Source organism: Ischnura elegans, chromosome 8, assembly GCF_921293095.1.
Source record: "Ischnura elegans chromosome 8, ioIscEleg1.1, whole genome shotgun sequence".
Taxonomy (NCBI): Eukaryota; Metazoa; Arthropoda; class Insecta; order Odonata; family Coenagrionidae; genus Ischnura; species Ischnura elegans.
In genome coordinates this window covers 35,440,526-35,455,678 of record NC_060253.1, presented here as the reverse complement: position 1 = coordinate 35,455,678, position 15,153 = coordinate 35,440,526, and the positions used below count along the sequence as shown (strand labels likewise).

General features: G+C 41.2%; 1 protein-coding gene across 1 annotated transcript; it reads right to left on the bottom strand.

Moving 5' to 3' along the window:
- Positions 1 to 46: 46 nt before the first annotated feature.
- On the bottom strand, positions 47 to 14,716 carry LOC124163279 (inactive pancreatic lipase-related protein 1-like). Its single transcript, XM_046540074.1, has 3 exons — positions 14,471 to 14,716; positions 12,598 to 12,786; positions 47 to 499 (listed from the first exon to the last, which is right to left on the bottom strand). The coding sequence occupies exons 1-3, from the start codon at positions 14,655 to 14,657 to the stop codon at positions 339 to 341; spliced, it is 537 nt and encodes a 178-aa protein (XP_046396030.1). The 5' UTR covers positions 14,658 to 14,716; the 3' UTR covers positions 47 to 338.
- Positions 14,717 to 15,153: the final 437 nt, after the last annotated feature.

Genomic DNA, 15,153 nt, shown 5'->3' with positions numbered 1-15,153 from the left:
AGCTGTTATAGCCTTGATTGATGAGACTATCATTTTGGTGACACTAGCTAGAAAGAGTAACTCTAATACCATGCATACAGAGGTTGTGGCTGTTTTTGTTTATAGAATCCTATGCAAATTGAAATGAATGTGGTAATTTATTAGTGAAATGTAGGGAAGAAGGGCCTTGAGGTTTTGCTGCAATGCACTGCCTTAATATAGTCTCTTCCCTCCTGATTCCAACAAACTCAACTCTGAGCAATGATTGGTGCTACGATAACCTGACTGTAAGCTCTTAAATGACAATCGAAGCAAGTGTTAACACTTTGCTTTGAAGTTTATTTCATGGGTTGTTAACGCTACCTTTTGGGTGCCCGCTCCCCCATCGGCACCTTTGGCATATCATCGCACAGCCCAGCTTGGAAATCCTCGTAGCTTGTGCACGGCACGGATTGGAATTCAGCAGAGTGGATGGACTCAGCAAAATACTGCCAAGCACGATTGTGGGAGCATGCTCCACCTGTGCAAAAGGACAAGGTTAGGGGGAAAAAGGCCTTTAAAAGCATCATATTAACTTTAAGTTTCCATTGTAAGATTTATTTTAGAACTGAAAGTTATTTTTTTAAAGATTCTGGCCTGTACATACACAATTTTGAGGATATTAAATATTTTTGAAGAATTTCTTAAATTATTATATGTATTATACTAACAAATGATTTGAAGGCATCTGTGATTGCACTCTGCTCAATGTTAAAATTAAAAAGAAGAACTTTTTGCTTTCACAATAATATTTATTCACAAATTTACGACCATGGTTTCAACGTTAGACGTCATCATCAGGTGAACTCTACAGAGGTCCATCGCATCCTTTTATACCAGGCTAGGAGGGGGAGGGAGGAAGGTAATTAGGTTGAACAGATTGCTCAACAGAGAAGAGGGAGGGGAAAGAACTTGGCCATACGGTAGAAAAAAGTTAGGGGGAGGAGGCTCCCTTAGGGAGGGTATGGCAGGTGGAGGGGGGGGTGCAGGTGAGAGAGAAGGATTCGTCATATCATTAGCCCAGGAATTTAGAAGTGGGAGGCTTAAAAAGAGGGGAGTGGGAGTCATGCAAAAATTCGTTCACAATGTTGTCATTGGAACATACATGCTGCAAAATTTCCATCTGTTCCAAAGCGTCTAATCTAGGTTCTTTGGGCTCAAAATGAAGCACTTCTAAAACAAAATCACTTTGATGACTGTTATCTAACAAATGTTTAGCACATTGTGAAGTAGTCTTTTTATTTCTCATGCAGGCTTGGTGTCCTTTCACCCGTTCTTGAAATTGTCTCCCCGTTTGCCCAACATACACTGCGTTGCATTCACATTTTAACCTATACACTAGGGCGGATCGCAAAAATCGATTTTTTTCAAATCCATCTGGCACAATGAAAAAAAGTTGTGGGACCGATCAAAAATAAGGCCTGAAAAATTTGAGACCTGTACGTGAACCCCTGACCCTCGCTCAAATGCAATTTAGGGGGGGAGGGTCAAAATTCGAAAAATACAATATTTTATGGTCATTTCCTATATATTTTGCCGAGTTACTGCCCTTTTAGGGCAAAATTTTCGTGGATTTTGACGTATCTACCACCGTTTAGCCACAAAACGCCTAATTTGAGTCCGCGTCCGCGAAGAAAATATTCCAACGCCCACGCAGCGTCGCGGATACCAGAGCCGCAGGCCGATCCCTTCCCCTCCACGCTCGCTTCTCCCCCTCCCACGCCTCTAATACAGCAATATTCATCCCGCGCATGCTGCTAGGAGGTCGTTTGTCTTTGATAATATAAATCAGAAGATGGTAGAAGGTAAAAAGCGATGCGTAGTGAGACGACTTGTCCCTTATTTGGCGCCTCGTCGGCGTTAAACAAATCGATGTTACCAACTTTTAGAGAAGTTATGAAATAATTTTAGACCTGCGCACGCAGGAAAGGAGACTACGGTCTATGAAGACGCCTCTCGAGTGGCTATGAAGGTTTGGAAACTTAGGTAATGCATTTCTATTCCGGTATTTTCCGACAGCTGTGACTAAATTGATGAATAAGGGTGAAGGCCGCCGGCGTACCCTCCCCGATCTCCTCTCGAACGCCCCAGATGCAACAAAATTCACACCAAGTGCGTCTTTCTTCGTTAGTCTTACTAATATTTGATGTATCAGCATCGTCCAGTGAGGAACAATCACTAAGGAATTACTCAATTACCTGCTTTCCAGTCTGTATTTCTTATGTTAGTGTCATTCCTCGTCTTTTGCTGCTTTCAACAAAGTTTTGGTAAATTCTTTCGCGAATCTCTCGTCCGTATGTATAATAAAAGGAATATTGAAATTTAAATTTGAACTTTCATCAATAGATTTTTAAATTTCACAGCGCTAAGCTCAGATATAGCCGAAGGAACCGGAGTCTCTCTCCAATATATCATCAGCCTTTATGTCGGTATTAAAATCCAGCAATTAAAAAAATCTCGGATTGGTCGCCAAACGCATCCTTGCAGAAACGCAAATTGGGTCCCTAGATTACCCTCCCAACGTTTATGTCGCAAATCCAAGTCAACATAGTGCAATTAGCAAATAGACCACTGTAAGGGATGAAATACGATTTGATGCTTTCCCGGCGAATGATGTGGGTAAACTCTTTTCGGGGTTCAACAAAATTTATCCCTTAGGATGAGCCCCCAGTCGGAGCTTGAAATGTTGGCCATTATGGAAAAATTAACCCGGTGGGAATCCCGGGAAGAGTTTACCCACACTGCAAGGGATGTTGGAATTATGCTTGTAGCAAAGGGATGATGCCTCCATTTTGGGCGGTATTCGCTTGGTACCATCATAATCAAATCCTTTTTAATTCTGTGTACCTAATTTTCACTCGTAAAAGGAATCGATAATCGCAGATTTTATAACTTTTGCTAATCCTCCGACGGGGGAGGCAAACCTCCAAAAGTGGGACCCTGTTTCTTCAACTAACACCACACATTCCCCTCTAAACTTCTATTGATAAGTCCACTTGCCTTTTTTAATCAGACAAGAGTATAGTCTTTCATTCCAATAAAATGGAACCCTTTGATGACACCCCGCTTTTCTTATTTACAGGAATTAGCATCTTTTTCTGTATACGTAAGTAATTCTGGTACACTAGCTTTTGTTAAGGGTCAGGTTGAAAATAAAAGTGTTAAAAGTATTTCTTTGATCTTTTATATTTCACTCTCTTAAACGCACAAAATGGAGGACACCTCGATATCACAATCACACTCTCAGTAACAAAACACATACCATAATACAAAACCACACACGGCTACCGATAGAGGACACCACTTAACGAAATCGTATTACAGTGTTCATATGAGAAATTGCTCTCTCAAATCTTACAATACAACACCCCTCCTCAATTTCTCAAAAATAGAACATTTCTTTTGATTAGGCTTGTACTTCACTCTCTTCCTCTGAAAAAAAAACAAACAAACACACAAACTCAAAAACCCGAACAGTTTAGCACATTGATGACATATCAACCATTCCAAGATTCGTAACATGCTTCCGAAATATTTCAGGAGCCAATGCCTTAGTCATTAAGTCCGCTTTCTGATCTCCAGAGGGGATGTATTCTACTCTTATCACCTTTGACTGATGCAGATCTTTAATGAAATTATATTTGACATCAATATGTTTCATTCTTTTCTGTTCCCAACTCTCTAGAGCTCTAATGCAAGACTGATTATCCTCAAAAATAGTAATTGGTCCATTACACACCTGTTTTAATTCCTCCATCAATTGTTTTAACCACATAACCTCTACTGTTGCTGTCACCAGTGCTACATATTCAGCTTCCGTGGTTGACAGTGCCACAGTTCGTTGTTTCCTTGTACCCCAAACAACAGGATTTCCATACACTTCTAACACAAAACCAGACACTGACTTCCTATCTACACCGTTGGCAAAGTCTGCATCAGCATAACCCACTAATAAGTTGTCATCTTTTGCTGTAAAACACAATCCATAATTTAAGGTTCCTTGTACATACCTTAAAATTCTCTTTAGGCCCTGCCACTGCTCCTTAGTTGCATTGGTTTGAAATTGGCTATAATAATTTACTGCAGTACACAAGTCTGGCCGGGTGGCCATGCAGGCATACATTAGACTTCCAATGAGTTCTCTGTATGGATGCACCCCAATAATTGTTCCATTATCTCCACTACTCATGTTTGACTCATCGCTTAAGTTTAAGAGTAAAGGAGTTTTGACTTTTGATGAACAATTAGACATTCCAAACTTCCTAAGAACTGATTTCATGTACCTTTCTTGACTCATAAAGATCTTATTCTCAGAATGAATTATCTTGATGCCTAAAAAATGTTTTAGTTCACCCAAGTCTCGCATCTGAAATTCCCTCATTAACTGCTCTTTTGTTTGAGCCATTTCCGCAAGTGATTTTCCAGCAATGACAATATCATCCACATACAGCAGCAGGTATGATATACCACCATTTACATGCAATGCATAGAGACATTTGTCAGATTTACATTGAACATACCCTAGTTTCTTCACAAACTCATCAAACCTTCGATTCCATTCAGCAGGTGCTTGCTTCAGACCATAAAGTGTTTTATTTAATTTACATACCATATCTGATTTAACATTCAACCCTTCTGGTGGCCACATGTATACATCTTCCTTTAGGATACCATTTAGAAATGCATTTTTTACATCCATTTGATGAACAAAAAGATTTTCTCGACATGCAATGCTCAAAAGAACCCTGAAAGTTGATAGCCTTGCTACTGGAGCATATGTTTCACTGAAATCTATGCCTTTCCTTTGAGCACAACCTTTTATAACCAGCCTAGCTTTGTACCTATCCAAGTTTCCATCTCCATCATATTTCATGGTAAACACCCATTTACTCCTTATTGGAACATGACTTTTAGGCAACTGAACTAAGTTCCAAGTCTCATTTTGATGTAAGGCACTCAATTCCTCCTCCACTGCTTTGATCCAGAGATCTCTATCATCCCTTGACATGGCCTCATCAAAAGTTTGTGGGATATTGTTACAGTAATTTTCTGCAGTCAATGCTAAGATACAATCATCAACATACGTGAATGAATCATTGAATTTTTCCAATAAACCACAATCTGACTTGCTTTGAACCAACTTGGTACTCATCAACTGTGAGGCAATTATGCCCTTATTAATCTCAGTACCTTGAATATTCTCTAAAGACTGCATTGGCAACTTTCCTTCATTTTCATTATTTGGTCTCTGGACCATGTTAATATCAACTTGTTGGGCACAGTCTAACATGTCGACAAACCTTGCCGCCATGGCTAGTACTACATAATTTTGGAGGTATTTTGGGGCTATTTTGAGTCGTGTTGACTTTTTCAAGGGAGCAACTTGCTCCTCACTTTCCTCCAGTTCTAGTTTTTCTCCTGTAACTTCAGGCTCTAATCCCCTTGCTTCCCCTCCTGGACATATTTCCATTACTTTTGGAGTCAGTACCCCATTAGTTATTTCATTATTACTTTCAGAGAAACTTTCCCTTTCCTTTACTTGTTCAGAGAAACCTTCTCTTTCATCATCCTGACCTGAGAAACCTTCTCTTTCTTTAGCCTGTTCTGAGAAACCTTCCCATACATCTCCTGGCTCAAGGAAACCTTCCCACGAGTCCAGCACCCTGACAAAAATAAACTCCACCATGGTGGGTACAGGAAGGGTACAGGAAGGGTGGCATCCTTCATGGTGGGTAGTTACCCTTGCACAACCCACGCCCTACCCACCATTAAGGGTAAGGGAAGGAGAGAAAAATCCTTCGTGTACCCTTCCTTGGAACTCCTTCCCTTACCATCCGTGTACCCTTCCTCTACCCACCATTAAGGGTAAGGGAAGGAGAGAAAAATCCTTCGTGTACCCTTCCTTGGAACTCCTTCCCTTACCACCCGTGTACCCTTCCTCTACCCACCATTAAGGTTAAGGGAAGAAGAGAAAAATCCTTCGTGTACCCTTCCTTGGAACTCCTTTCCTTACCATCCGTGTACCCTTCCTCTACCCACCATTAAGGGTAAGGGAAGGAGAGAAAAATCCTTCGTGTACCCTTCCTTGGAACTCCTTCCCTTACCATCCGTGTACCCTTCCTCTACCCACCATTAAGGGTAAGGGAAGGAGAGAAAAATCCTTCGTGTACCCTTCCTTGGAACTCCTTTCCTTACCATCCGTCAACCCTTCCTCTACCCACCATTAAGGGTAAGGGAAGGAGAGAAAATTCCTTCGTTTACCCTTCCTTGGGACTTAGCATTTATAACTGAAGAAAACATATCCTGAAAGAGTCTCCTTAGCTACTTTCACCTGCTAAAGAGTATTGAGTTCCGTACAAGAACGTAAGCAGTCTTTGAAAGCAAAGATAGACGGGCTACACAACTAATCTTTAAAATTTCCTTAAGGAAAACAATAATATACATATTCAGTGGCGTATCCAGGGGTGGGGTCCGGAGGGTTCGGACCCTCCGCCCCCCCCCCCCCCCGAAGTATAAAAAAACAATCATTTTCCTTCATAATAGAAATCAAAGTATTGTAAAATAATGAATTTAAAAAATATTTCTTTCACTATTGAAGTTTTTTCGATTATGAAAAGTGTTTGAATAAGTTGAAACCCAATACTTACTATCCTGTTTTTCAAAACTTTCCCCACCTGGTTTTGGACCCCCCCCCAAACGAAATTCCTGACAACGCCACTGTACACAATAGTTTCTGTAATTTTGTGAAAAAATCTCATTTATAAGTTCTTCCATTCACGTTTTAGGATGTAACCTATTTGTGTGGCTGACAATGAGACATCGCTAGAGTGATGTTCAGTATTAGAATGCCGATCTTATTTTCTGAAACGAAATAGGTGTGGTAGAAAAAAGTCACAGCTTTCTTCCACATAGGCCCGGGTGCGATTCTCATCTTAAGATTTTGTAGTATAAGTTCCGTTGAGAATCTACTCCTATCAAGTACCTCGATAGCCGAGGTTGTTAAATCTCTAGTTTGTGATCCTATAATATGTAAGTCCTGAGTTCAAGACCATGTGAAGGCTAATTTTTTTTATGCCCTATAACTTTAGAAATCACTGTTGCAACTCATCCCCATTCGTTTAATTTAGTTTATTAGCGATTTTTTTAATTTTTATGTTCATTTATGGATTTTTAGTTTTTATTTTATCCTACCCTTCATGTACCCTTCATTGAGCCTGGCCAAACCCTTCCCGTACCCTCCAGGAAGGAGAGGGCGTACCCACCAATGTTCTAAAATACCCTTCGTGTACCCTTGCTGAAGGGTACAGGAAGGGTACACTTATCCTTCCTGTACCCTTCATCGAGGCTGGCCAAACCCTTCCCGTACCCTCCAGGAAGGAGAGGGCGTACCCACCAATGTTCTAAAATACCCTTCGTGTACCCTTGCTGAAGGGTACAGGAAGGGTACACCTATCCTTCCTGTACCCTCAATGGAGGGTAAACCTCTCCTTAATGGAGGAGTTTATTTTTATCAGGGCAAGGTTTTTGATTCATCAAATATAACATTTCTGCCAGTGATCAATCTTTTCTTGTCCACCAGCCACAACCTGTAGCCATTATCACAATAACCAAGCATAACACATTTAACACTTCTCTGATCAAATTTTCCTTTTCTCAACTCTTTAGGAACATGTAAATAGGCAAGACAGCCAAATACCCTTAATTTTGAAAGATCAGGCTTTTTCCCATACCACTTTTCAGCGGGAACTTCCCTTCCACTTAATGCTCTAGTAGGACTCCGGTTTATCAGGTAGACTGCCGTATAGACAGCCTCAATCCACATGACTTTATTTAAACCACTGTCAAGTAACATGCATCTACTCTTGTCTAAAATTGTTCTATTCATTCGTTCAGCTACACCATTGTTTTCAGGTGTTCGGGGAATTGTCAATTCAAAATGAATTCCTTTTTCATGGAAGAATTCTCTCATATTTTCATTTACATATTCAGTGCCATTATCACAACGAAATACAGATATTTTAAAGTTAAATCTAGCAGTCACCCTGGCTTCATATATCTTTAAATACTGAAATACTTCAGATTTACTTTTCAAACCAAAAGTTACTGTAAAGTGAGTAAAATCATCAATGAAACTAAGGATATACTTATCCCCATTATAAGCAGTGGGCATTATTGGACCACACAGGTCACTGTGTACTCTTTCTAGGGGCCTAGTGGTTATGTCTCTCATCCCTGTAAAGGGTCTTTTAGTTTGCTTGCCTTTCACACAAGTTTCACACACATCAGCACGCTTAGCCTCTTTTGAATTGGTTATTTCTAATCCACATACCATTTTACTCAACTGCAGCAAACTTTGCTGACCAATGTGCCCCAGACGTTTGTGCCAGAGACATTCATCTTTCACTGCCAGGTTAGCTTGTTCTTCACTTTCAATGTTGAGTGCAAGACAGTAGACTCTACCTTGTCTCACCCCTTCAGCCACAACTGTACCATTTACGCTGATAAAACATTTACCAGAGCAGAAGAGTACATTATAGCCTCTCATTTCCAACCTAGAAACAGACAGCAAATTGTAATTTAGATTTTTCACAATAAGGACATTCTTAAGATGAATTACGCTTGTTTTTCCTCCAACTTCTGTATTACCACAAACATCTCCAACTTCAAACGCTTTCAAATATGATGCCTTCTGAGCAATTTTAATCGTTACTGGAACTTTTAATAATTTTCTATTTGACATTGGCACTCCTCCCTGGACCATATGGTCCGATGCACCAGAATCAATGTACCAAACAGTACTGTTACATGCAGACAACAAATCTGACTCTAGTAGGGAGCTGTATGCTTTAGATCTGACAACCATGTTACCATTATTCAAGCTTTCATACTCCACAGTTTCAGTATCAACTCCTACCTCAGTCATAAAACTATACGCCACTGGTCCAGATTCTCCCCCGGAGGCAAAACTAGCAGTTTCTCCCTGAAACTCCGCTGTTGCTGGCGTTGATTGACAGGGTCCACGCCCTGCTCGACGTCCGCGATTATAACCGCGACTATGGCCTCCACGGGACCACGAGCTGCTGCTCCGACCTCCACGATGTCCGCGGTAGACACGACCTCCTTGCAGGTGTTGTCCTGGTGATCCACGGCCCCTGTAATTTTTTAATACACCACCTCCTCGCACTGCTCCGCGATAGGCTCCACCTCCTGGTCTCCAGCAATGGATCTTCCGATGCCCCGTTTTTCCGCAATTGTTGCATGGGAACGGAAATGCCGCTTGAACCCCTAAAAAGGCAGCATTCTGAGTAGGGATGCTCGGCGCTCTGGTAGTCAGTCCTACATTTCTGCTCACCTCGTACTCTTCTACTCTAACCCTCACGAACTGCATAGTCATTTCTTTCGAAACAAGTGTTTGTAAGCTGGTGACCACAGACTCATATTCTTTAGGCATCGACAAAAGAAACTGAATAATAGTGCCCTCTTCATCAATCTTATCACCGGCCTGTCTAAGGCCCCTAATGATCCGGTCAAATTTAAGACAATAGTCCCGAAATGATTCCCTTTTCGGTATATATACCAGTGAATGTAATTCTTTCGAAAGATTCATTCTCGTAGTTGGTGTTGTGGACTCGAATCTTTCCCTCAATGCACTCCATAACTCATACGCGGTCTCTTTATCTTTCACGACCTCCATCTGTCCATCTTGAATACGTTGCACGATAAAACTTTTGCATCGTTTGTCCGCCTTTACTACCTTCTTCAAATCTTCTTCTTTCTGCTTCCTCAGCGATGCATTGTCTCTAGAGCATTCTTCAAATTCCTTTTTCAGCTCATTCAAGGGTGTGATAATATGCTCCAATAACTCACACTCATCGAGCTGGAGTTTAAGCCGAAAACTCCAATCGGAAAAGTTTCGTCCATCAAAGAATGGAAATTTCACTCTTTCTTCTTCCATTTCCGTTCAATACTAGAAATGAAAAGAAGGCAGCAAGTCGTTTACACTTCACTTATAAAAAAAAAACTATTATCGATACCAGAACAGTACGCGCCCTGGGCCCATAACCTTTTGTTAAGGGTCAGGTTGAAAATAAAAGTGTTAAAAGTATTTCTTTGATCTTTTATATTTCACTCTCTTAAACGCACAAAATGGAGGACACCTCGATATCACAATCACACTCTCAGTAACAAAACACATACCATAATACAAAACCACACACGGCTACCGATAGAGGACACCACTTAACGAAATCGTATTACAGTGTTCATATGAGAAATTGCTCTCTCAAATCTTACAATACAACACTAGCTTTTATGTATCTTACGAAGTTATGACTTTTGCGTCAGCTAAAGTTGCGGGAACGAGCATTGCTGTTTCTTGGTTCTTGCATATACCTCTATCACAGTTGGCTGACGCATTTTCCCCGAAGAAGTTCCAATTTGAGGTTATAGTCCTTAATGTTTATTTCATGAGGAAAGTAGAGATACAAATCGGCTAATTTCTCGCCAGTTTAATTTTCTTCGGATGAATTGATGAAGAAAATTTTTGATACTATTTTCCCGTACAAGATTTGACGATGATGACTCAACGTTCTCCTTTGATTCCCTTTTTTCCTCAGTTGTCGAGCTTCTTTAGGGTTCAATCCAGCATCCATCATCTTTCTTTTCGTCAGATTGTCTCTCAAAATACTTATGCTCCTCCATGCTCTTACACGCAAAAATATCGCATAATTTAAAATGTTCCTTTAAAATTGTTTGAGTCTTATACTTCAATAAAACCCACTTTTGGCCTATTAGGATTTTCCGTAAGTTTTAGTACTTCCTGTGGAGCCGCTAAATCCATTTAGTCACATTCATAATGGAAGAGAAGCGCGTCACCATAGTTCGCACACCTTCATAGCCACTCGAGAGGCGTCTTCATAGACCGTAGTCTCCTTTCCTGCGTGCGCAGGTCTAAAATTATTTCATAACTTCTCTAAAAGTTGGCAACATCGATTTGTTTAACGCCGACGAGGCGCCAAATAAGGGACAAGTCGTCTCACTACGCAGCGCTTTTTACCTTCTACCATCTTCTGATTTATATTATCAAAGACAAACGACCTCCTAGCAGCATGCGCGGGATGAATATTGCTGTATTAAAGGCGTGGGAGGGGGAGAAGCGAGCGTGGAGGGGAAGGGATCGGCCTGCGGCTCTGGTATCCGCGACGCTGCGTGGGCGTTGGAATATTTTCTTCGCGGACGCGGACTCAAATTAGGCGTTTTGTGGCTAAACGGTGGTAGATACGTCAAAATCCACGAAAATTTTGCTCTAAAAGGGCAGTAACTCGGCAAAATATATAGGAAATGACCATAAAATATTGTATTTTTCGAATTTTGACCCTCCCCCCCTAAATTGCATTTGAGCGAGGGCCAGGGGATCACGTACAGGTCTCAAATTTTTCAGGCCTTATTTTTGATCGGTCCCACAACTTTCTTTCATTGGGCCAGATGAATTTGAAAAAAATCGATTTTTGCGATCCGCCCTACTATACACCCCACTCCTTTCTTCTCTTGGGACGGGATCTTTTATGAGGGAAAGAATGTTCCTGAGGTTGGATTTATTGTAAAACGCAACTTTCCTTTACAATCCTTTAAAAAAAGGATTCTTCGCCACTTTGCCGTGGATTCTTGTCGCGTTCAGGCAGTGGCGGATACAGATGGGGGGCGCGCGCCCCTCCCTTGCGGGTCCGGCTGTATTGGCAAACATGGCAGAACCACGATTGTGACTTTTTTTATATCATAAGATGGCATTGTCTTATATATGTGTATAATTACATTAAGTAAAATTTTATTTTACTCTGGCTGTGACTTGATTATTTTTTATTGCGATATCGCGATAAAAAGTAAAGGCAACTCAATATATCTTTTGCGCCCCCCCCCTTGAGTGTTTTCTGTATCCGCTCCTGCGTTCGGGAACCATAAATTTCTCCCACTGCTTGTTTTTTTAATTGTTTCCAATATAAGCTATCAATTAGCTGTTCGTTGTAGCCGTTATTTTTAGCAATTAGTTTTACTGTGTTTAATTCCTCATTCAAATTGGTAGGGGACATCGGAATTTGCAGCAACCTATGTAACATGCTGCGAAAGGCTGATAGTAACTTACTGAGAGAAACAATGTCTTGAACTGGAGTGGATCAGTTTTGGACTTGTAGCATACATTTGCATATAGTATTTCTCCGAATATATTCCCCTCTGAATATAGTCCCCCCCCCCCTAATTTTGAGGCTTCAGGTTTGGGAAAAGTTAAAAAAATGCGTTTGAATATAGTCCCCACCTTTACTTTTACCACAGGCATTTTTGGAAAGAAAGGGGGGACTATATTCATACATACACGGTACTCACTTTACTCCTTTACAAAAATACAAAAACTATTGAACTAATAAATATTTAAAAATTTTGATAAAATTTGGGTTGGGGTCATGATCCCTGTTACCCCCCTTTATAGATCCACCACTGACCCTAACCTATGTTCTGTGCTCAATCCACTCTTGTGAAACCTTGCACTCTGCATGTCCTTACAAATGTATGTAAGTAGGTACTCACCAAAGTCATTTCCGCATCCGGGCATTGGGGCCATGCCTCCATTGGGGAAGAAGTCAGCGTCGCCCATGGCATATTTGAAAGATAGAATGCCTCCACACGCATGGACCACATCCACAAACTCAGCATCCCCCACCACCAGTCGATCCGCCGTGTCTTCCAGGGTGAAGAGGGGACCAGCTGGATCAATGCCTGGCAATTAGTAAAATGGTGGAATGGTTTCACATAATGCCACAGATGTTGATTTAAAAGAGATATAAATGGCTAAGTTCTAACAAAGCGTATCTCAAAAATAGTTACTTTTCAGGAGAGCAAAAAAAAACGATTAATTTTTTGTACTTGTGCACTGAAACCAAAAAGCAAAAGTTCATAAAACTGAAAAAGAAACATTCATTTGCAAACAAAGAGTTGTTTTTTTGCTTGTATTTTATTTTTTTAATGTTACCACACTTTGTTTAAGATACCTGTTTCAAACCGGCCGAATTTAAGATACGTGTTGTTTGAACTTAGCCATCGATATACATATTCAAGTCACATGGTACACAGCCAAGATTTATGAACAAAGCACTCAGAAAGAACATGGAAAGGAAAGTGTAAAAAAATTGACACTCTGAAACAAACAAAATGATACCTCCTATACAGTGGTGCAGTGAGGGGGGTGTTTTGGGGGTTGAAACCCCCCCAACCCCAGAGCTCAGAGAAATTTTTTAATTTAATCCATTTTACTTAATTGGTTTTTACTTATATAAAAGTGTTAGGATTAATCAAATATCCCTCAGAAAGCCATAAAACTCGCCATTTGGAACCATTAATCTTAAAAATTTTCTGGAGGAGCAACTCCCACTTACCCTGGTGGGTATGCAATACACCCCTCACCCCAAAGTATTAGTTGTGCCTAAAACCCCCCCTAGCCTTAATTTTTGGCTGCGCCCCTGCTTCTATACACAAACACTCAATAATTGCCTAGTGAAACAAATCCACCCATCAAGTAGCTCTAGTAGTACTAGGTACGTGGGCGGATTTGATTCGGTAGTCTATAGTTGAGCGTTTGTGCAGTGTAGGTATCGAAAAGATAAGTGAAACCATTGGCGTAACTATGGGGTGGGATGAGGGGATAGATCCCCGCCCCAAAGTCTCAGACAAATACAAAAATTTTAGAACATAGGTTTCCACGGCGATGGTTTGATCTCTGCATTTCTTCCGGGTTTCCTTCCGCGTCAGCTTGTTTGTAGACAACAGTTTTGCTGGCTATCCTGCCAGCGTCTTCAGGTCGAAGGTGTCGGCTGTCGGTTTCTGCCTCGCTTATATACCGTAGGCTGAAGCCAATCACAGTGCAGCTCCCGTCCAGCCTACGGTATATAAGCGAGGCAGAAACCGACAGCCGACACCTTCGACCTGAAGACGCTGGCAGGATAGCCAGCGAAACTATTGTCTACAAACAAGCTGACGCGGAAGGAAACCCGGAATAAAAATGCAGAGATCAAATACAAAAATTATTTAAAACTATTTTCTAATTTTGTCAAATAATAACTGAATCTGCTTAAAGTTAAATTTTAAGTGACAAAATGATGCAAAATGCATTTCCAGGCATGCCATTTTTCAAAACGAAATTCCCGTAACCCTGGTTGCCTGTGGGGGAGTTCCCTCCTGTGCCCCTCCATCCCCCCCCTCAAAGCGTATTCCTAGCTACGCAACTGAGTGAAACGGACATAACATGCAACTCAAGCATAGTATAACCATAATATTTTTTCGGGGGTTAGGGGAAAGTTTGAGTGGTATGCGGGTTGCCTATACCGATATTTTGCCGTCAATAGGCATATTTCCTTTGCATATTTCTGCGAGTTAAATTCGCCGTATCTTTCCCAAATTCGCTTACCAGTGATGCGAGAGATCTTCTCACTTAGCATGTGTTTTCCGGCCTGTCCCATGACGTGTGCACCAAGGCTGTGTCCCATTAGGTGTAAACGCCCAAGGTCCAAGTCCCCCTCTGACACCAAGAATTCCACCATCTGGGCAATGTAGGCTCCGATCTCCTGAGTCCGGTTCTTCACCACCCAATACATTATGTTGGATGCGAGGCCAGACCAATCAACGGTGATCGCATTGCAGTCCTTAGCTCTGAGGTACCCTGAGGAGAGAACATTCAATTATTATCGATCGAAAAATCCGTTCGACCGATATTTTTTGTGACGCATCACTTATACACAACGTTTACCATCAATACTGATATCGGGCTTGCCGACACAGTTCGAGTTGGTAAACGAGGTCTGTAATCGGGCCGAGTCGACTAGCTTTTGGAACTAGTCTGAAATCTCAGTGGGGTCAGGGGAGAGAGGGGTAATACTGTAGGGCGGGGTAATACCGTACGGTGGGGCAATACTGTGCACCATAATTTTAGATCCACTGGAGTATACATGCGTGCATATATGTATAGTGAGCGCTGGGAATTACTGCTGCATAGCGAAGGAAAGCGAAACCGATTAAGACAATCTGGGAGCTTCTTCCTTTACACGAAAGTTTTTATGTTTTGTCGACTTTTCTTATAATTTTAAAAACTAA

What these genes read in the sequence shown, in the direction of transcription:
- LOC124163279 (XM_046540074.1), bottom strand. Translation starts at nt 14,657, where the DNA reads ATGTATTGGGTGGTGAAGAACCGGACTCAGGAGATCGGAGCCTACATT. An exon ending in GAAGATCTCTCGCATCACTG is followed by an intron (nt 12,787 to 14,470) that starts GTAAGCGAATTT and finishes ACTAATTGCCAG; the next exon opens with GCATTGATCCAGCTGGTCCC. An exon ending in CGGATGCGGAAATGACTTTG is followed by an intron (nt 500 to 12,597) that starts GTGAGTACCTAC and finishes CCTTTTGCACAG; the next exon opens with GTGGAGCATGCTCCCACAAT.